This window comes from Diadema antillarum, unplaced genomic scaffold, assembly GCF_040938485.1.
Source record: "Diadema antillarum isolate AM-2024a unplaced genomic scaffold, OU_Dant_1.0 seq00000662_RagTag, whole genome shotgun sequence".
Taxonomy (NCBI): domain Eukaryota; kingdom Metazoa; phylum Echinodermata; class Echinoidea; order Diadematoida; family Diadematidae; genus Diadema; species Diadema antillarum.
Genome location: NW_027271574.1, coordinates 322,765 through 345,000, shown reverse-complemented (window position 1 = coordinate 345,000; position 22,236 = coordinate 322,765). Strand labels below are relative to the sequence as shown.

At 38.7% G+C, this 22,236-nt stretch overlaps 2 protein-coding genes across 2 annotated transcripts in view; both read left to right on the top strand.

The window, feature by feature from the left end:
- LOC139736683 (SEC14-like protein 2) overlaps positions 1-6,201 on the top strand; it is a 14,443-nt gene extending 8,242 nt beyond the window's left edge. Inside the window, exons 9-12 of the mRNA XM_071647431.1 lie at positions 1-88; positions 779-918; positions 5,251-5,402; positions 6,059-6,201. The exon at positions 1-88 is cut by the window's left edge and continues 19 nt beyond it. Of these exons, the coding sequence (XP_071503532.1) occupies positions 1-88; positions 779-918; positions 5,251-5,402; positions 6,059-6,201 (523 nt within the window). The remainder of the gene's footprint in view (positions 89-778; positions 919-5,250; positions 5,403-6,058) is intronic.
- Positions 6,202-9,173: 2,972 nt separating this feature from the next.
- On the top strand, positions 9,174-21,410 carry LOC139736682 (carboxypeptidase B-like). The gene is made up of 10 exons (XM_071647430.1): positions 9,174-9,238; positions 10,109-10,190; positions 11,208-11,453; positions 12,090-12,191; positions 14,211-14,321; positions 17,768-17,881; positions 18,504-18,594; positions 19,180-19,397; positions 20,464-20,548; positions 21,178-21,410. Exons 1-10 carry the CDS (start codon positions 9,174-9,176, stop codon positions 21,408-21,410), a joined length of 1,347 nt encoding a protein of 448 aa, XP_071503531.1.
- The last annotated feature ends 826 nt before the right edge of the window (positions 21,411-22,236 follow it).

Here is a 22,236-nt window from a genome sequence, read left to right as displayed (position 1 = left end):
AATGAAGCAAATTGATCCCGACCAACTTCCGGCCTACTGGGGAGGGTCCATGACTGACCCAGACGGTGACCCAAAGTGCCCAAGCATAGTAAGCGCGTGACATGGCCCCTTTTTGGCGTATTGCTTTTGTAGTTTTATGGCATAAGCTGGATTATTGGAAATGGAAATTTAAGAAATTCATTCTTGAAGTAAGTGATCATTCTTTGCTGCGAATTGTGGTGTGACGAGAGGGGTAGTGTTGCCTGTTACTCTGCCAACGGGCTACGTAAGACGCAGTAACACATCACTCTTTAAACGGACGTCATCGCATTAGATACATGGCTTTGGTGATTCGGAAGAATTGTTTTAATTCTTTGATCCCATGGATAATTTCGTTCATTGGCTTATTCTGCAGAATCCAAGGGAAGAGCCCTTCATCGATAGGAATATCAAACTCTATACTGCATGTCTCCTCGTACGCTTGCAAGTCAATATGATTTAATTCTGTTTTCATGACTTAGCCATCTGCACATCATTTTTGTTGATGAAATAATCATAAAGTGTCAATTTGCACTGAAATATATCTATGTTGGAGAATTGAATGAATCCTATCCACATCACAATCTTTGAAAAATAGTATACCCTTTTCGACCAAATCGATAAGACCTATATAACACCTGTGTTTTTACGAATGTTGCTCGGTACCAAAAATGTCTTTACATCGTAGCTGTGTTTGAAAAACAATAAATTAGTGAGCTTATACATCCGTTGCTTCTTTTTCCTTCTATTTCGGTCCAAGATTAAACAAGGTGGCAAGATTCCAAAGTCGTTCTACCTGAAAGACCGCGAACCGCCACACACACTGACTACACACGAAGTGTCGAGAGGGGGCGTCATTGAGTTCAAGTACGAGGTGAAACATCCAGACAGCGTCATGAGGTAAGGGATGACCACTGATTTCTATGTAACTAAAATAACAGTTACTTCTATCGTTACATAGCTATTAGTGGGGACGCTACAGAATTTAAAGGGACTGTACAGTACTGGTTGAGGTGGGGATTCATGTTTTGAACATTTCTATATGTGCGATAATGAGAAACCTCTTATGAAATATGAAAAAGCATGTAATTTTAAGAAGGATTCAACGTTTATTTGATGAAAATTGGTTTTCAAATGGCTGAGCTTTCCAAAAAGGCGACAGGCCACGCCTTTTATTAAGATCTCTTTGTTTCACCTTGTTTTTGGATATCTCAGCCATTTCAAAACCGATTTTCATCAAATAAACTTTTGATACCCCTTAAAATTGCATGCTCTTTGACATCTCATAGAGTGGTTTCTGAATATCTCGCAAAACGTTAAAAGCTAAAACCTCACCTCGACCAGAACTGTACACACCCTTTAAAATCAGACAAGAAGGTTGCATGTACGGAAGGTGAACACTCTGCACTATCTCGCACTATTTAAGGGCCATTCCATCATCGGGAGCATCATTCGCCCGAAGAAGCCAATTGATAATTGGCGAAACGTCGCAATAGTGAGTTTGTTTTCCAGTTTTTTTATTCAACTTAGTATTGATCTTGTACTTCGACTGGATGAATGAGAAGAATTTACATCAGTCTACGGAAGGTGAATTTTCTAGAATTTTCAACATCATGATCTTTTTTTGCTAAATCAGGTGTTTAAATTTGGCTTTTTCATGTCTTGTTCAAGAGTAGATGGTAATATAAAGCCCTTTTTACACTTGTGTTTCTTAACCCCGGACTTTCTCTGACCCAGGACTATCGTTAGTCCCGTACCAATTTTTTCAGCTTTTTACACTGGCCAATTAGTCCCGTACTATCTCTTGTCCGGGGCTAAGGAGAAAACCGACCTTTTTACACTCGTATTTCTTAGCCCCGGACTTTCCAAATCACATGAATATTCATGATTACGCTGTGCACTGTACACGTACACGCACGCACCAGCAGCACTTGATTACCTCGTTTCTGATTGGTCAGTGGGGGTCGGATTTCGTCTCCGTCGCTTAGCCCCGGATTATTTTTTCGTTCTGTTTACACTCACTTGCTTGGCACCGCAATTGCGGTGCTAACCCTGCTGTTTTGCAGGGCCAGATAGTACGGGATTATCGGTGGGGCTAGCCCACTTTGGCAAAAACGATTGTAAACAGAAAGTGGGCTAAGGATAGTCCCGTACCAACGGTGGGGCTAAGCCCCCCCCCCCCCCCCTTAGCCCCACCGTTGGTACGGGACTAAGCAAAAATTTACAAGTGTAAAAAGCCCTTAAGAGTCAATCCCCCCCCCCCCCCCCCCACACACACACACACAAATAGAAACAACGTGATGATGCAGTCCGCTCGATGCACACAACACGCAACAACGTGCAGATTAAGCACACCGGCATGATAATTCAATGGCGGATCCATTTATCATTTTTTTAACAAAAGAAATAAAAAAAGATGGAGGGGGCGTGCGACCCCTTTAATTTTGTAGAGATGCCCCCTCCCCCCCCCCCCTTTTTTTTTAACGGAATTCCTGGATTCGCCCCTGTAATTGTCATGTTCCAACACAGACGAACATCCTTGAGCTATAAGGCATCCTTGAGCTATAAGGCTTTCATGTAGGTCCCGTCATACTTCTCTTTGATCAACCCCATTTCGATTTCGATTTTGACCAGTTATCATTACATGTAATTACTGTGTTATCACCATGTATATTGTTTGTGTTCTGCACATTGTTCACAAGGTAAAAGAGCTTGTCTGAGTTTTGTTATAATGTTCATAAATGAGAAGTATTTCATTTCATTTCATTTCATTTTATTTCATTCTCCTTTTTCCAACAAAACACAACACAGTATGAATTAGGTTATTATCACAATCGTATACACACAACTTACAAATGATATCAAATGATACAATAGTAAAGTAACATTTTATGTATACGCAAAATAATATAAGTCTTTGTTTCAGTTGAAAAAAAGGAGAACTGAGAGGTCCACTAAAAAGCAAGCTTGTAGATTGTGAACCACTCAAGAAACTCTAACTAAATACTTATTTGTATATGCTGGACACAAGTATGATTTACACAAGACGGAAACAAACGGGAGACACACAATAACATGACACGACTAGACAGAAAGGTGGAAAATGAAATGAAGGAAGGAAGAAAGAAGGAGAATGCCTACACGCTGATCAAAGAAACGAAAGAGAGAATTGAAGAGGGAATTGAAGAAATTCTTTAAACAGCCGGTGGTTGCATACAGCTGTGTAGAAATTATAATGGCTATTTCATAAATTAATGAATTCAGAAATCAATTGATTGATGGTTGGATGATAAACTCTGTGGTTGTTGGAACTTGATTAACAAAAACGAACATCAGAGAGGGTTTAACAGAAAGGATTTCAACTTACGCTTAAAGGAATACAAAGAAGGAGAATTTTTTATTTCGCTACTTAATGAATTCCAGAATCTAGGGCCTGTGTATATAAATGTATTCTGAGCCAATAATGTTCTCAGAAGAGGTAGATGAAACTCAGAAGATTGTCTGGTGGGATAATTATGGAAAAATTGATTCCTTGCAAACATTGAATTGAATATACAGGGAAGTGCATTTGTGTTGAAATTAAACATAAACTGTCCAAGCTGAAAAAAATACAAATCTTTAATTTTTAAAATCTTATATTTAGTGAATAATGGATCTGTATGGGAACGTGGCGGGACGCCACAAATAACACGAAGTGCCTTTTTTTGTAATACCAGTAATCTATCTAGTAAAGTTTGATGAGCGTTACCCCATGCTAAAAGACCGTAGTTAAGATAAGGTAAAATTAAAGAGAAATATAACGTCAGCAAAGAAGACAATGGAATATGAAACTTAAGTCTATTAATGATTCCAATATTACGTGATATTATTGTACTTATGTTAATGATATGCGGCCTCCATGAAAATTTATCGTCTACTGTAATCCCCAGGAATTTTATATGAGATACGCGTTCTATTTGAATGTCATCAAAAATAATCTCTTTACGTAAAACTTCTGTAGAGTTACTAAATAACATATACTTAGTTTTCAAAAGATTAAGAGATAATTTGTTAGCTCTTATCCATTGGGTCACTTTTTTTAATTCGGAATTAACAATGTGCACGAGTTCATCTGGATTTTGATGTGAAAAGAAAACATTTGAATCATCAGCAAAAAGTATAAATGACAACACGTCGGATGATCTGCAAAAATCATTGATATAAATGATAAAAAGTAAAGGACCTAATAAGCTACCTTGTGGGACGCCACACTTAATGAATTCGAGACTTGAAACGTTCTCGTTCAGAGATACGTATTGTTTGCGGTTTTGCAGGTAGCTCCTGAACCACTCCAAGGCCTTCCCCCTTATCCCATAATGAGACAACTTGTAAAATAAGATTTCATGATTTATTGTGTCAAAGGCCTTGGAGAAGTCCAGGAATATACCAATAAGATGGGAATGATTATCAATAGTATGCGCTGCGTGGTCGATAAACTTCAAAAGGGCATGAATGGTACTGTGTTTTTGTCGAAACCCAAATTGAGAATTTGTAAAAACGTTATGAAAAGTTAAAAAATTAATTGTTCTTTTAAATATCAATATTTCCAAAACTTTAGATAAAGATGAAAGCAAAGAAATGGGCCTGTAATTACTCATATCAGAACTATCGCCTTTTTTGAATAAAGGGAAAACCTTAGCTATTTTCATAAAATCAGGAAAAACACCACATGATATAGATCTATTAAAAATATGTGAAAGTGGGTCAGCGATTGAAAATATAATTCCCTTTAAAATAAAATTACTTATGTCATCGTAACCAGCACTTCGCTTGTCATTCATTGCAGTAACAATATCAATAACTTCATATTTCGTAGTTGGAACAAAAAAGATAGAACTTGGGTTTGGTTGACCTAAAAATGTTGAAAAATGCGTATTTGACTGTGGTACCCTTCTAGCCAAATTCTCCCCAATCATTGAAAAATAAGAGTTAAAAATATTAGCTATGTCACTTGGATCTTCATATATTTTGTTGCCATATCTTATTGTTGTAATATTTGATTTCTTTTTTGATATATTCAAGTATGAAAATAAATGAATTGAATTGAATTGAAATGGAATTAATATTTCCTCGTTAATGTGAAAATGTGCACAGAGAGGAGAGGATGACTAAACTACACAGACACTTTATATCCACAGAGCAGAGCCCAGCACTCGCCAGATAAACTTGTCATTTCACTGACTCTCTTGCAAGGTACGAGTTCCAAACGGACCTCCACGACATCAAGTTCGGCGTCGATCGTGTGGACGATAAGGGCAAACGTACTCCAATCATGCAGCTGGAGAAATACAACAGCCACATGGTCCCCGAGAGCGGGGAAATTATGATCAACGAGCCGGGAAATTGTAGGCAATCACTTCTTTTCCGCTATAATTCTCATTTTGTTGTCATAAAGAAGTCTTTCCTTGTGCTAGTCTATTACTCTTATGATTCTGAAGCGCTTGAAAATAGGAAAAGGCGATCATGCCGAATATTGCAACGCATGGAATTCGACACAATGTCTACCGAAACAGTAGCTTTTTTTTTCCCCCCGAAGTGAATTGTCATGTCATGAAGGCAGATGATTAATGAATATGTAAAGACATTTTAGTATTCTACTAAAGTTTGATAATACGCATTGTTTCAACGTAAACCAAAACAAAACCCAAACACCGTCCTCGATACAGTTGTAATTCTAGACTGTCCGAATTATGATTTATCAATTTTTTCTTCTATTGGTTCTCAGAATGAAATTTGCTTTCAAACAAGTCGACTGACACTGAGATAATGTTTCCTCGAACGCGTAAATACAATGTATCCCATCCGGTCTGAAACATTTCTGAGCAAACGTTTCAGAGTAGTGCTCTCCTCAGCTAATGTTATTTATCCAGATTGTGATGCACATACTGATAAATTCAGTGAGATAAATGATTCACTTTTAAAGATGTCGATGCTATCTGTTTACAATCATTCCATCTTTGAATCATGTTTTGAATCCAAGTTTCTTATCATCTTCTCCCAGACATTGCGCGGTTTGACAACAGCAGCTGGACAAAGACGAAGAAGCTTTCCTATTGGCTGGAGCTCCTGGAACCTAGTGACGTAGAGCCCGAGTTCCAAGAATTGGCAGAAGGCGTTGATGACATTAAACTAGATGATGACTAAGTTATTGATTTAGAGTGCACCATCAACATTCTGTACGAATATCACGTTCATTTCACTTCGTTAATGTGGCGTGAAAATTTGATGGGATTGTAGTCACCCCATCAAGAGAGAGTTAGATTAAACTGATTAAAAATGTGTTAATCCAATTTAAAAGATGAAGTACTTGGAAGTCAGTATAAAGTTGAGTGAAACTTGAAACAAACGAGAAGGATTTTAGTTGAACGTCAGTAATTAATCATACAGTGTCCTACCTTGTCCTCAATCGTAGAACTCAATTTTTCTGATGAAGGAACATATTCAGCATTGACGTAATTTACATCTTTGTCTTATGACGTAGGCATCCACTCCTTGAATCAAGAAAAGCGCCATTTTATCCGATTTCAACAATGCATAAGAAATAAGTGTCTCTCTGGGGTAATGTCAGTGCATATTTTGTGATGTTTCAGATGTGGATTGTCCGTCTTAAGCTGGAATTCGTTTGCACTATTACGAAATCAATACATGCACAGCGACATTTTAGCATGGGAAAAGTTACAGGCATCATTTCTGTAGCAGCCGCTATGGCCAAAATTTTCATCAATTAGATAATGGCAACCTTATAGATGACCATGAAATGCTGATTACTGCCTTTAATTCCTTCCTCTGTGGAGATGCTTGATTGTCCAGTGCATGTAGCTCCAGCTGTTTTGTTGTAGCACTTTGATTACTTGATGCTATTTGTATGTCTTACGAATTGGTTGCCATTTCGATGCATAAATGTCCACCACGTTTTCTGTCACTGAATCCATTATCATTCTGGGAGGCATGCGGCAGGCACGCAGTTTCATCTCGTCCGTGTGTTTTACGATTGCAGTTTCTCTTTCGAACAGCAGGAGCATGGAAATACGTACTCATATTGCCGATATGCTCCCGAGATATTCAAAATACAAAATCAAGCAACTAATCAGTTGCGGAAGAGGGGGGGGGGGTTGTAGGGGTTTTACATATCCCCATCCCCTCTTTCGGCTGCCAGGGTAAAAATATGTTGTGCATAGATCTTTAAATTGCCATCATGTGTGCAGATTGACACAGTATGTTCCTAGCACTTTGTCACAGGCTCAGCCCGACGGCAAAAAGTTTGTCATGACCCATCGTCATTGGGTCAACCCCCCCCCCCCTTCCTTTAGCAAAAAGTTAGATCCACCCCTGGTAATTATAGAATGTGCAGTTTAGATTTAAATGATAAGATAGAACAACGGAGTTTATGCATTATCCGGTCCTGAACTCTACTGAAATCTCGATTATTTAGACGACTCACAAATTTTAACAAAACACCATTATTCTAAAGTACAATTATATCTGGGGTATTGAATGTTAATTCGTTAATTGATGGGGTTGTCAGTATTTTATGCTTATGGGGTTACTCTTTCTAGCATTATATCTGTGTATTATAGTGTTTTGTTACCATCAAAATCTAATTCGATGGGATTTCTTCCTCTCATCAAACTCAATGTTTTAACGCGGCACCGTCATGAAATCAAACCGTATGTTACTGTTAAGTTATCATCCTTATTTTCTATGTTTTGCTTCACCTGTAGACCTAAATGTAAGCACATGGTTAAATATGCGACGAATTAACGTCACAGGTCAAGAAAAATAGAGGATGACCTATGGAACCCAGCAGGAATATCTTGTCATGTGCTAGCAATACCTGACTGGAATTGATTTTTTTTTTTTCAGCATTAGGTAATTTCATGGGCGGCCTGAGAAACATCGAAGGGTGCCGATAAATATTATAAATGTTATCGCTGGTATCAAATGATTATGAGAGTCTAAAAATTATCACGCATTGTTACGTAACGAGGATGCAGAATTTATGGATAAGCAGTAATTATTAACTAGCACAGGATGCCGCAAACGTCTATGTATGAAACAAAGAATGTAAACTTTTGTGAATTTTGATACTTTACTTGAACTTACGCGTCTTGACTTGCTTTTGACAGGGTGGGCCAAACTGTGCTCATATCCATTAAATGCTCCCACGCCCGCAGTAAAATAACACCTCTAATGATTCTCTTTGGGAATTATTAGGAAAGAGAAAAGAGGAAAAAAGACAACACTGACATGAACCTTGGTTTGTATATCTTGTTAGTATATGTTTCTGTGTATGTGTATTGCCACCATAAAATCTTGACATCGAGCGATTGAATTGTCAGAAACTACATTGGACTTGATTACGTTTCTGAAATAAATACGATGTACTGTTGTGTATGAAAATTATCAAACCATTTGATTTTCTAATGAATTTGTAGTGTGAGTCTGTATTTGTGTAGTGGACGGCACGAGCGAGCAAAAGGCTGCAGTGTAATACGGTGATAATAGTCACCTATCGTTATTTCGTTGTAAATTTCAGGGAGAATGTGAATGTTGGTGAATGTTTGTGATGTCAGAGAGCAATTTGATTTGATTTAATTTTGTTTTGATTTATTTATTTATCCAATGTATGGCATCATTTACAATTCTGGGTTTTTTTTTTTGTTTTTTTTTTTTGTTTTTTTTTTAGCAATATAACCAAACATAATTATACACATAATGACACTCACTATAGCTAGTTTCTACAATTTCAAAAATTTCCAATTTCAATTTAACAATTTCAAAGTCAATTTCCTGCTACCTCTGCATTACTGCTGATCAAAAGCGTATGATCAGTAACATGAAAACAAGGCTTAAGCAGCTTCTTTCCTTTCTAGGTCAGAATTGGCGAGTGACATTTTTAATACAGTCAATAAACGTTGCGTAAACCCCCGAGTTGTGTAACGGCGATTAAACAGATGATATGCGATAAGGATTATACATGCAAATTCATCAACGTTCTTTGCAAAAACTCTTAATGAGTTTAAAAATAACTGCATTATCCTTGCCAGATTACCAGTGAAGTTAGCTATCCATATATGCTGAATCAAAAGGTGGTGTTGTCATTTTAGCATTACAACATGAGGGCGTTAGGAGTGATCACTCTGCTGGCTGTTGCCTGCCTGTCCTCAGCCAAATATGAAGGGTAAGTTTTGACTCAAAACTGAATAACTGGCGCTTTATCATAAGCATATTCTTCGTCTTCTTAACATTTTATCTATCCCTCTTCACTCTACAACTACATTCATTTCTCCTTGTTATCAATATTTGTTTTGTAGTGCTATTGTTGTTGTGTTAAAAAAAAAGAAAATGAACGCTTTGAAAATCATTTGTCCAAAACAATGCTGACATCAAATCAGACCACAATGAATCTTAAACAAATCAAATATTAGTGTGAATAGTGCTAGTCCTCATGGTTATTACTTCCGTTACCAAATTCCATATTTTTTTCTCTTATTATCCCTGACGATCGCAAAGCTCAGTGTATCTCAACATCCAGCTTTTTCTCCTTTCATTTTGTTTTTCTCACCATTCCTCTCTTTTTCTCTCCGTTTCTATCTCTCTCTCTCTCTCTCTCTCTCTCTCTCTGTGTCTATGGATGTCTGCAGTTTCACCCTTTGTCTAATTTTCTTAATTTTTTTTCTCAGTAATATATTCTACGATTCAACTTTATTTTTCATTTTCCATTAAATAAACAGGGAAAATTATATATAATGCATTAACAGAGCATATTTGTAACAATTTCAAAAACGTACATGTGATCACGAGTAACAACATAAATTCATTTTTAAGGTATGTACAACTACATTCATTGTGTCTACATGTGTGTCCACGAGATCGTATGACAGACGTGGGAATCCCTTTTAAGGTCGTGATGCATGACGTTGGTGAAAAAAAAAATAAATGAAATGTGTAGACACATTGTATGGCAGACATCAGATATGGACAAATACACTGAAGTAAGAGAAATTTCTTCTATGATCATTCATCACCTGTTGTTTCTCGTTTCATTTAGGTGGGAGCTGTGGAGACTGCAACCCGCTAACAATTCTCACAGAAGCTGGTTGAGGGATCTGGAACTGAATCTCGGAGATGTGGTATGTGTCTCTATTTGAAGAGCTTGCTTCCAAAAGGCGCTAAATCCATCATTTTTCAATGGATTTAGCGCCTTTGGGAAGCAAGCTCTTTATTTTGTTAAACCTGCTTGTCCCCCATGACACCTGACTAAACATTATGATAATAATCATTACAAAATTTGGATGGGATCCATTTACACCAAGTTTCAAATCATGTACCCAGAAAATGTCATGGAGATTTTCTTTCTTGGTGTAACAAAATGGGACATTTGGAATTCTGAAACAAATGAACGCTTGTGCCATTTTGAGTCCACAAAACAACAAGACATGTTCATGGTCAAGGCTACCATCTGCCAATCTCCAGAAATGAACATCATAGGCAGTCCTTCGTCCCACGCACTGTGCGGACTTGGAACTCACTGCCCCCTGACATCATATCAGCCCCATCAGTGGAAGCCTTCCGGCTTAAGCTGATGGCAAGCTAAGCAGTGTAGACTGCTAATCGATTTTTACTCGCACCCTGAGATATTTTATACAAGTGCACTTTCACACAAGCACAGCACGCACAGCATGAATTACGCCTGTAATAATCTTCAAGTATGACGGACGCAGGACTACCAGAAGAAGAAGAAGAAGAAGAAGAAGAAGAAGAAGAGAACGAAATAATCAAGTCTACTTTGTTATGAAGTAACATTCTCCTTCATTGTAACTTTGTGATATTTGTTTGAATTATGATTTCAAGTGCCTTTTTGATGTCGCGGTATCGTCCGTTCATTCTCATACATACCCTGTTGATTTTGTGTTCTATTTAAAAGTGAGATAAAGTTGTAATGGAATTGAATCTAACCTGGATATGCTTCGTCTCTAGCTCCCTATATGTATACAACTGTGCTGTCACTGACTCTTTGTTTTTGCAGAGCAATTATGATATGCTCAGTAAAGTTTGTTAATGATTACCCAGCTGTTTTCAAGAAAGTCATTTCGTTTTATCTTGTAATGTATGCTTATCTAAAATCTTTGTTATCCGTATCCAAACAGCTGGACTTCTGGACCAGTATCTCAAAGCTGCCTGGCGACCCTGTAGACATCTTGGTCCCGCCCCGGTTTCAAACAACTCTAAGTGATCGCATGGCGGACGTGGGAATCCCTTATAAGGTCGTGATGCATGACGTTGGCGAACTTATAGCCAATCAGATGGCAGAAATCCAGAAGAGGCGTGCCACAGACGTGAAGGCCTCGTCCGCAGCCGATTTTGATCACAACGTTTACCACACTTATGATGAGGTATGAAAAAGGAGGAGAGAGTGTAAGCGACGAATAAAAAAAAACAAACAAACGTAGAAAGCTGAGAGAGTGATACACAATGTCAGTGATGAGTCGAAAGAGTGTGTACTTTCCATATTGGTAATGGAAATCTGGAGCATTCTCCTTATGTTATCCTTATACAGTTCTACTTTGGCATTATGGGATGTAGCCTTCTTATCAGGTCTTGGCGGCACGAAAACTTAAACAGATCTTAACTTTCGAACGGATTGTCCGATTTTCCTCAAATTTTACTGATGTGCTCGTCTAATATTGCTGCATTCATTAAATAAACATATATCATTTAGAGTAATTTCCCCATTCATGCCTTTCCCTTAGCCTTATTAGGTCCCCCATTTTCAATAAAGGGAAAAGGGAGGACTAGATTTGCTGATTGCTGATTTGTACTCTTTATTTAATGGTTTTAAGACGTCTCCTTGCAGCTACTGCAGGGTGTTGTTGTTGTGTTTTTTTTTTTTGGTACCATTTATTCCAGTAAAGGTATTATTACTAGTATTATCAGAACCATTGGTAGCAGCCTCGTTCTCATTATCATAGTTTTGTTTTCCCTTCATCATGCATGAAGTTCAATTCAAGAGATTTTCCCTCCATTTCCAGATTCAACAATGGGTTGCCGACCTTGCTGTCGAGAATCCCGACATCGTGTCGACGTTCAACATCGGGAAGTCGTATGAAGGACGTGATATCAATGGATTCCGGGTCAGACTTCTGAATTGTCATGTTTCATCTCAGTACCATCTAAATTTCGCATTCTGTTGACCTAACAAACATGAAGGGTACAATAGCATAAAAGTCGTGCCAGTGATGTTTTTAACGTCAGTCATGTATACCTAGGAAATCCTTTGAATTTTAAATGACGAAAAAGTAGAAAGGTCTTTCGCAAACATTTCTGTTCGGAAACTCATCTTTTTTTCGTCAACTGTATGGATGGAAAGGGAGTAGTTGGGTAGTCGGAATGCACCGTATGCTATCTTTCATAACGTTATATAGAAGACGAATAATGCCCCCTCCCTTTACCGAACAAAGAGCATTGAGGTACAGTATGGCGTATACTCATCACAAACTGTGTGCCTGCGTATTTTTTCCTCCATCCATCATAATAAATGGATAAAAAATCTTCCAGTTCACTCCACCTCACCACAAATAACGCAATAATTATGGTAATGAGGGTTGGGTGGAATTGGTAAGAGAGATGATTCGCGTACATCTCATTTAGTATGATAAAGTTGTCGCTGGCAATTGCAAAGTAAATGGCTGGCAAAAAAAAATATGCAAAAAGACTTAAAAATCTATTTAATGGTAAATTAATGAACGTGATTAAACAAATATTTGACTGTTCTCATGAACTGAAATATATGCGCAGAACTTTTTTTTTATAATTCTTGTTGTCGTCGATGTTATTGTTGGTCTTCTTAAGGGTGGGATTTCACGTAGCACGCGAACGATTTGCGAAGAACGCGAATGGCAAAATCCAGCATTCGTATTTTAGTCTGCAAAAGATCGCCAAACGAACGTGAGGGTTCGGAAGCGTCGTCAATTGTTCGCAAATGTCGTTTTTACTTCGGTGAGAATTTCAAAAAAGTTTGAAATTTTTTGCGAACCTTTTCCGCACACTTCGTCGTGATTTGCTCGTGAATTGTTCTCGGAAGTGTCTTTAAAGCCTCGTCATATGCGCAAGACCTTCGCAAGACACGCGCGATGTTCGCAAAATGTTCGTGAAACCCCAAACAGATTCCGAAACTTTTGAGAATGTCTCACGTATGTTTCGCGAAATCTGCGAAGTTTTTCCGATCATTTTACGACGTAATCGCAAACAGTTCGCGTACCTTTTGAGACATTCTCCCGAACGTTTAGCGCACGTTTGGGGGATGTATGACCTATACGTTTTCTACAAATAAAAATCGTAGCATACATCTAAACATCAAAGAATTATTAACAACTATGGTAACAAAAGAAATGTAAGACTATAGCAAAGAGATAGAAATGTCTGATATACAAAAAAAAAAATCACAGAATACACTTAAAATTAGTCTAAAGTATCTACCATTTCATTTGAACTATAGAGATTATGTGTTGGAGGAACTGCAAAAAAAAAATCAAATGCTTTACTAGTGGAGATAAGTATTAAGAAAAAAATGTAGGCAAGCACACGATAGAGAAATGAAAACAAAAGAAAGGAGAAATAGAAGGAAAGAAAAAAATCAACTCAAGGCAGCTTCCATCTCTCCTTGGGTACATTTTCTACCATGATTATTGGAAATTTTTCGTTGTTCGCATTTCCGTCGCGTGTTCTTCGTGTACGTAACATGCTGTACTTTAGCGATGATACACACGACATTCGCACATACGTCGTGAAAACTTCGCACAAATTGCGCAAGAATAGTTTTCGGCTTCATTGTCGGAACACATTCGGAGAAAAACTTTTCCGAATGTTGGATTTTGTCATTCGCGTCCTTCGCAAATCGTTCGCGTGCTCCGTGAAATCCCACCCTTAGTGATGATGACACTTTCTTTTTCATTAACATGATTAATTAAAGTGGACGATATGTCACGAGATATCAAGCCATCAGTGGTAACCACTACCAGCAACACTAGGTTTTAAGATCTAAATAACCTATGGGGAGAATGAATAAATTCAATTCAGTTCAATTCAATTTCACTGAACTTATACAAGTGATTATCTCTGTGCATTAACGTCCCATCTGTTCGCCATCGCAGCTGCGTGGTACTGGAAGTACCGCTGTCAACCCGACTGCGGTGTGGTTTGAGGGCGGTATTCACGCCCGGGAATGGATCTCTCCAGCCACTGTCATGGGTTTTACACGTAAGGTAAGTCCGGTGAAGGAGTTTTTGGAGTTTTTGTTGGGGTATTTATTTGATTGTTTGTTTACCCATTTATTTATTTATTTATTTATCTATCCATTTATATATTTGTTATTTATCTATTTATTCATTCATTCATTCATTCATTCATTCATTTATTTCACTTTTTTGTTTTGAGAGAGAGAGAAAAGAGACAGATAGACGGAAGGTGACAGAGCAAGAGATAGACAGAATAACTAACAGGAAGAGCGTGTTTGTGTTTTCATACTCAATATTACTGGATTTGATCTTTTTTATTGTTTTATTTTCATGAAGGCATTTACTTATGACTCTTTCTAGTTGAGAATGTGTCTATATACGTTTTTATCTGTGTCTTTGGCTACCAATTAAATCCTCCTTCTGTTTGTTTGTTTGTTTGTTTGCCTGTTTTTGCAGTTTGTGTGTGAGAAGGCGATGAGAAAATGCCGATTGGAGATGTTTGTCTTGGTTGTTGTTGTAGCAAGATCTTATGTGTTGCGCATAAGGAAAACTGATTATGGTTAATGTTTCAGATGTATAATAGAGCCAGGATAGAAGTGGAAAAATGGAAATGAAAATAAAATGAATAGAAATAGGCTATTTGAAAATGAAGATATAAAGAATACCATTTAAAATGTGTATGTGTGTGTGTGTGTGTGTGTGTGTGTGTGTGTGTGTACGCCATAGTTTTCAATATATATTTAAGTGGAAAATCGACGGATCTTGGAGGCGCCACTTAGTCTTTGTCGTATGCACGCTTATTTTAATAACAATCGTCACTTATTTAAGAGACAGGGCCAGCAACGCATTCACACTGTGTGTATCATGAAGATTCTTGATGGGAACGAGAGAATGTGTCCGGGACTTGCCCGGCATAGCAAGAGATATTGCATGCATAAATTCACAATATCTGAATGTATTCAATAGGTACAGGCAAAGTGCGAAAAAAATAAGTCTTCACGAGAAAAAAAAAATCAATAAAAATTGAAGTACACTTGTGGATACGTGGGCCATAGGTTCTTAGCGTAATGGACCTACTACATATTGACAGACAGTCATCATTTCGTTGATCAATGCATGCCTCCCTTTTTTTGAAAAATGTTACAAAAACATTTCAAACATTCTTCCCTGCTTTGTTCTTACATTCTTCCCTGCTTTGATCTTATGGTCACCGCCGCCGGCAAGCCGCAGCAAAGCACAACGCAGCTCTGTAAAATCTGTAAACTAAATGCGCAATCAAGGAAAATACATCTGTCACATTGCAGTTGTGGTATGTATTTGATTATTACAGCTCAGACATTTTTATTAGCGACATGAAAGTACTTTCAAAGCGAAAGGTAACTTTTTATAGCTAATTAATTCTGATTCGTGTTATATACGATTACATAGAATAATCAAGTATAAAGAGGTATATTATACATCCTTTTACGCATAATTTTTCAGACCAAAGACATAGAGTAAGGAAAATGATAAGCATATCTCACTATTAAGCAAGATCATAATTTGTGAGCGATAGCGAGCGAGTATGAAATTTCCAATCCAATGACACGAAGTTAGTTATGTTCTGAGGTTTGCTGCTTTTCATCACTGACGTTTATTCAAAGACATTTCCGTCTAAAAGGCGCATCAGGCAAATAAGACTGGAATCACGGACACAGTTCTTTTGTCAGTGACGATGCATGGTTATGCAACCATCAATTTCGCGGACACCTGTATAGTACTCATTAAGATGCGCATAATCAGGTGGCGGCGAATCTCGTACTTGCTGGCTGGATTCGTTGAAAAGTCCATTGTTAGTAGGTTCATGATAGCGCCAAGTCAAGTTGTCATACCGTAGCTTGACTAAACATGAGTCCTGTATTGTCATTATAATGTATCTAATTGAATAAACATCGGTAGCTAATGCAGACTATGCTTCATCTTGTCTATTTTTTAATTGATTTTGACTGAAATGGCGCACCAAGGACTGGATCGTTTTAGTATTGAGAGTTTCACACAAGATCTTTTCTTTATAGTAGCCACAGACAGGAACTAAACGTAGCAAAATAGACTCAAGAAGAATTTAAGTCCCAAGATGGAATTAAGAGAATTTTTGTAACCCCAGCCAAAGGTTAAAGAATTTTACATAAAGTTGCCTGTTGAACTATAACCTGTATTCTTTTGACTTTCTCTAGAAAGGCCCTGTGTCCGAAGTCGGACGCGGGTGCCTGGCTTTATCCATTGCAAAGACAGACAGACAGACAGACAGACAGACAGACAGACAGACACTCTTCCAAAATTCATTTTGCTACTCGCAATCGTAGATGTATTTAGGTTATATGACAATGTTCTCAACTGATAGCGGTTTATGATGAGTTTTGTCTAATCGCTTTGTTTTGTTTTTTTAATTCCTATTTATCAAGTCTTTAGGTTATATTCAGATGAAATATGCCCATGCGTCATTACATTCATAACCTCCGTTTTCTTTCTCTTCATCAATGATTGTCTCTATCGTTCTATCCATCATCTAATGTCTTCCTCTCGGTTCATCTGTCAATCTAATTGTTTGACTATCATACGTAACTCACTCTATGCGATTTTATAGCTCTTGTTTTCTCTTTATCTCCATATTAATATGTATCTATTCGTTGACCCTTTTTCTCATCCATCTTTCTATCCATCCATCCATCTGTCCATCTATTCCCACCCAATCCACGTCTTGTCAGCAACCTTTTTCCATCTACCAACATCGTCATCCGTCCATCCATCCATCCACCCATCTATCCATCCATTTGTCCATCCATCCATTTATCTATCCATCCATTTATCAATCTATCCATTTATCTATCCATCCATTTATCAATCTATCCATCCATCCATTTATCAATTCATCCATCCACTCATTCATCCGTCCATCCCTTTATACATCCATCTATCTATTCATTCATTCATTCATCCATCCATTTATCCATCCATCCGTCTATGCATCCAACTATCTATCCATCCATCCATCCATCCATCTCTTTATGCATCCACCCATCCATCTATCTATCCATCCAGTCATGCATCCCTTTATCCATAAATCTATCCATCCATCCATCCATTCATTAATCCATCTATCCGTTCATCTATCCATCCACCCACCCACTCATCCATTCAAATAGCCATCCATCTATCCATCCATTCATCCATCCATCTACCCATCCATCCATTTATTTATCCATTCATCCATCCATCTATCTATCCATCATCCATTTATCCATCCGTCCATCTATCCATCCATTTATCCATCCCTCCATCCGTCTATCTGTCTATCCATCTATTCATCCATCCATCCATCCATCCATCCATCTATCCGCCCATCTATTTATCCATCCAATGATCCATACATCCATTTGTCGATCCACCTCCCTAACACCATCCTATCTGTGCACCCGTCTTCCACCTCCTACCAGCTGGTCGATGCTTACAGAGCAGGCGACAGTCTCGTGATGAACATGCTAGACAACGTTGACTGGTACATCGTTCCCTCCCTCAACGTTGATGGATACGCATACACTTGGGAGGCGGTAAGTGCAAAAGATAAAATACTAGAGTCAGAAAGGAGAGAAGAGAGGAAGAAACAAGTGAACAGAAATAGCAACAGAATGTCACAATTTTAATATACAAATTGTTGCAAAAGAAATACTTTACGGTTTATTAGTGTATGCGTGTGGAATATCTTTGTACGTCACATATATATCACAGATATAATGTTATTGTATAGTAATAATCATTTTAACTCATTTTTTTTTAATTCTTTGCGTTAGTGAACACTAAGTGGAAATAAATTCAAATCAGATCAGCTGGATTTCAAACTGTGATAACCTTCAAGATGAAGGGTGGTCCCGTCCCATACCAGAAATGTCCCTCTAAACGATGTCCTATACAAGTCAATTCGAAGATTCTTTGAAAGCGGGTGATAAATGATGATTCTGATCACGAGACCGGTCTGTATTCTTGAAATTAAGCAAGAGACATGCATCGCAATCTCTCCGGATTACACTTATATAACATTATGTTTGCTGCTACTACCCTTCTACCCCCCCCCCCCCATCCCCTTGACAAAAGAACAGGAATAAGATAAATAAAGAAAAAGTCGCATGCTATGAACGAAACTCATTTTGGCCTGCGTTACTCTCCACTTTTTAGGACCGTCTGTGGCGTAAAACAAGGTCACCCAACCCTGGATTTACCTGTACTGGGAAGGATCCAAACAGAAACTGGGCTTACGAATGGAGTGGTAAGAATCAGTGCACCCCTATGTGTAATTAGTCTATGTTTTGATATAGAGCCTACAGGTACGATACAATGAGCATCGCTAAAAACTGAGAGCACGAGGCTTATTATGTCAATCAGTGACCATAGCATTTGGCTATTATTCTTCGTTGAGATGTATTTATTCTTGTGTGTGTGTGTGTGTGTGTGTGTGTGTGTGTGTGTGTGTGGTGCATGTGTGTTCCCTTCAGAATAAAAGAGAATGATAATATGATATAATATTACGATACCTACATTCTCGTATTCGTGTATTGTGTATATTACGTGATATTAATTCTGCTGCCTTCGTTGTTATTTAAGGTTTGCACTCAAGATGACAAACTCCACACCTCTGTTATAGAGATGGCACTGTATTTCCCGACACTTATTGAATTATGATAATCATTGGGGTTGTGGCCTGTGCATATATGTATGACAAAATGCACTTTCGAGTTTGGAAAGTTGTTCCTTCTGTAGACAAAAATAACGGTTAAAAATTCAAGTAAGACCAGCGAAGAATAAATGCAAATTAAATGCCAGTTATACGCTGCTACTGCCATTCGATGTACAGGACCAGGAACCAGTCCCTGGCCGTGCTCAGACAACTATCACGGACCGGAGCCCCTCTCGGAGCCTGCCGTGGCTAACGTGGTCCGATTCCTGAGACAGAAGAAGGCCGAGGGACAGGATTTCATCATCTTCCTCGATTGGCACAGCTACTCTCAGAAGATCATCGCCCCGTGGTCGTACAAGTCTGTCGACACCCACACCCCAGATTACGACGATCAGGTTAGATTAGGCCTAAGTATTGACGAAAGGCAAAGCATAGTAATCATCGGATATCTTAATGTTTCTTTTTTGTTGGACAACTTCTTTAAGGTTACACTTTCCTTTCTTCTACCCCCTCCCTCTCCCTCTTCCCTCTTCCCTCTTTCTCTCTTTCTCTCTCTCTCTTTGACCCCGTTTACAGTGCGGGGCTGGGCCGAGCCGCGGCCGAGCCCGGCCTCAATTGCCGAGCCGAGCCCCGCAATTTTGTCAGTTTACACTGCCGGGCCCGGCCCTTTCAATAATATGTTGTCGTAGTGGCGCTCTGCTTGTTAACAAACGCAATTTGGTATAGTCTGGTTTTCAGACCCTTTGCCAACTGGATTCCGTGGCGACGAAGTCGCCGTTCGGGCAAAGGCCTTTGCCGAAGGAACAATCATTTGCAGGACAATACCACCTCAGACTATACTAGTTTTCGACGTTGAGGGGGTTAATATCCTGAATAGCGAAATAGTACGGGCAGAGGGTTTGGAAGCCAGACTAAACTTGGCCGCGCATTTGGCCCAGTTTGCGTTTACACTGAGAAAAGGCCGGGCTCGGCCGCGGCCGAGCCGCGGCCGAGACCACCTCCAGAGCGTGGCCAAATGCGCGCCCAATAATTTTGGTCCCGCATTTGGCCTTTTGCGCGTTTACACTGAAATGAAGGCGGGCTCGGCCGCGGCCGAGCCTCACACTGTAAACGGGGTCTTTGTCTCTTGGAGAGAACGCTATTATTACTAAAAAAGAATATCTTTTTCATCATATTTCGAGATGTTCATCAGTAATGCGACACACCAGGGGGGCGTTTCATCAACGAGTTCGTCGGAGGTTTTCACCCACAAATTTGCTATCAGCCAATCAGACGCAAGGATTTCAGTAGCTTTTAACAGTTGTCGGTGTACATGAAACACCCCCCTGAAAGTACGCATGCCTTTTCCTGAATAAAGTTTCATCATTATGGATCTAACTGTTGTTATCATTGTGTCCATACCACCCCTCCCTCCCTTCCTCCCTCCCTCCCTCCCTCCCTCCCCCCCCCCCCCCGATGTAGATGGCGTTTGCGAAAGCGGTTTCAGATGCCATTTTCAGCACAAACGACAAGGTGTTCACCTATGGAGCCGGAGCTGAGATAATGTGTAAGTCTTATCGGCTACCGGTCCTAGATATAGCCTCGTGTTTCCTGTGATTTTTTTTTTTTTTTTTTGTCTGAATAAGATATGCTGTGATGAAAATACGATTATCCTCGGCAAGGCAGAGTGATGAAATTAGTTTCAAGTCCTGACACAAACATTCTCTAATTCTTCAGTGTTCTTTGTGTTTACTACAACAGAGTGAAGGGCTGATCGATACAAGGACAACATTTTCTACTGCTCTACAGTTCAGGAGTGAAATTAAAAAGCATCGAGATGAACGAAAATAGAAGAGAAATACATGTATGATATGAAACCCAATTGTTAATTAAACTAAAGCACAGCGAAAAGAAGTAACGTGATATTATGAAATGCTAAAGGAAATTAATGAAATGACATAGCATTTGATACTCTTTATTTTCTTTTGTTACTGCTTTGATTAGATTTGATTTACAAAAATTTCTCATCCTACCAATTATATCAGTAAATTATCTACCTATCTATCTATCTATCTATCTATCTATCAATTATCTGTCCATCTATCAATCCAAGAGATGCATTTCAATATGTAAATCAAAGCATGCAAACATGATTTGTGACGTGATTACATCGATATCCGTATCGCCCGCAATCAGATCCGGCTGCCGGGTCCAGCAAGGACTTCGGCTACGGGGCCTTCGAACCCTACGGCGAGGACACGGACGGCGGAATCGGAGCCAAGTACTCATACACCATCGAGCTCCGCGACACGGGCGAATACGGCCAACTGCTGCCCGAGTGGCAGATCGAGGATTCCTACAATGAGATCTACAATGCCGTGCGGGCGATGGGTGACCATATTCTCAGGGAGCTTGGCTTTATCCAGTAGTGACGTCACAATAACTGATCTTCGACATCTACTTGGGGAAAAAGGAGCAATCTCTCTGCATTGTGTATCGCTCCTTATGCTTTAAAGGCATAATTTACCATTTGCAGATGAAACAAAATCCCAGCATTAGTGCTTTAAGATAGTTCTAAAATGTGAGTCAGGGATAGAAACATCCACTGTAAAGATTTGAAGTGGTAAAATCAATGTTAAGTATTGTTAAGTTTACAAAATGTGGACAATAGTTGTAATAAAATTGTTTCCAGACTACACCGTCTACAGTTACGGTTTATTGAGAAAAATACAGATATCTCCTTATATTTTAGGCTTTATGGTGAAAACTTTATATGATAGGATGTTTTGTGGTACAACAGACCTTCAAATATGCATTAAATGTCATATCATGAAAATGTTTTAAATCACTGTTCCCAAAGGTAAACCGGACATTTAAGTTTCATTCCATCAATATCAACGCAATTTGCACATCTTTATCAATTGACTATGATATCAGCTCTGGGGTATGGTAACTGTTTTTATATACACAAATACCGGTAATTTTGTCACTCAAATCCTCTGAAATAAAAACTAAAACCTATACCTCAGATGAGATAAGAACTGCCGTGACTACATTCCCAAGACAACTTGCAAGTATATAACGATGAATTCCATGTTGATTCTGAGCTGAGCAAAACAATAAATTTTATAATTATGATTTTGTGCTGAGCAAAACCATTGGTAATGCGTATTATCAACTTTGAAAATACTTTTAACCCAAAGGTAAGAGGGAGATGGATAAGGACAAATGAGTTGAGAGAGAGAGAAAAGAAGA

Coding starts and splice junctions, on each gene's coding strand:
- LOC139736682 (XM_071647430.1), top strand. CDS start 9,174: ATGAGGGCGTTAGGAGTGATCACTCTGCTGGCTGTTGCCTGCCTGTCC. Junction 18,595..19,179: donor CTGGGCTTACGAATGGAGTG/GTAAGAATCAGT, acceptor TTCGATGTACAG/GACCAGGAACCAGTCCCTGG. Junction 20,549..21,177: donor AGCCGGAGCTGAGATAATGT/GTAAGTCTTATC, acceptor GCCCGCAATCAG/ATCCGGCTGCCGGGTCCAGC.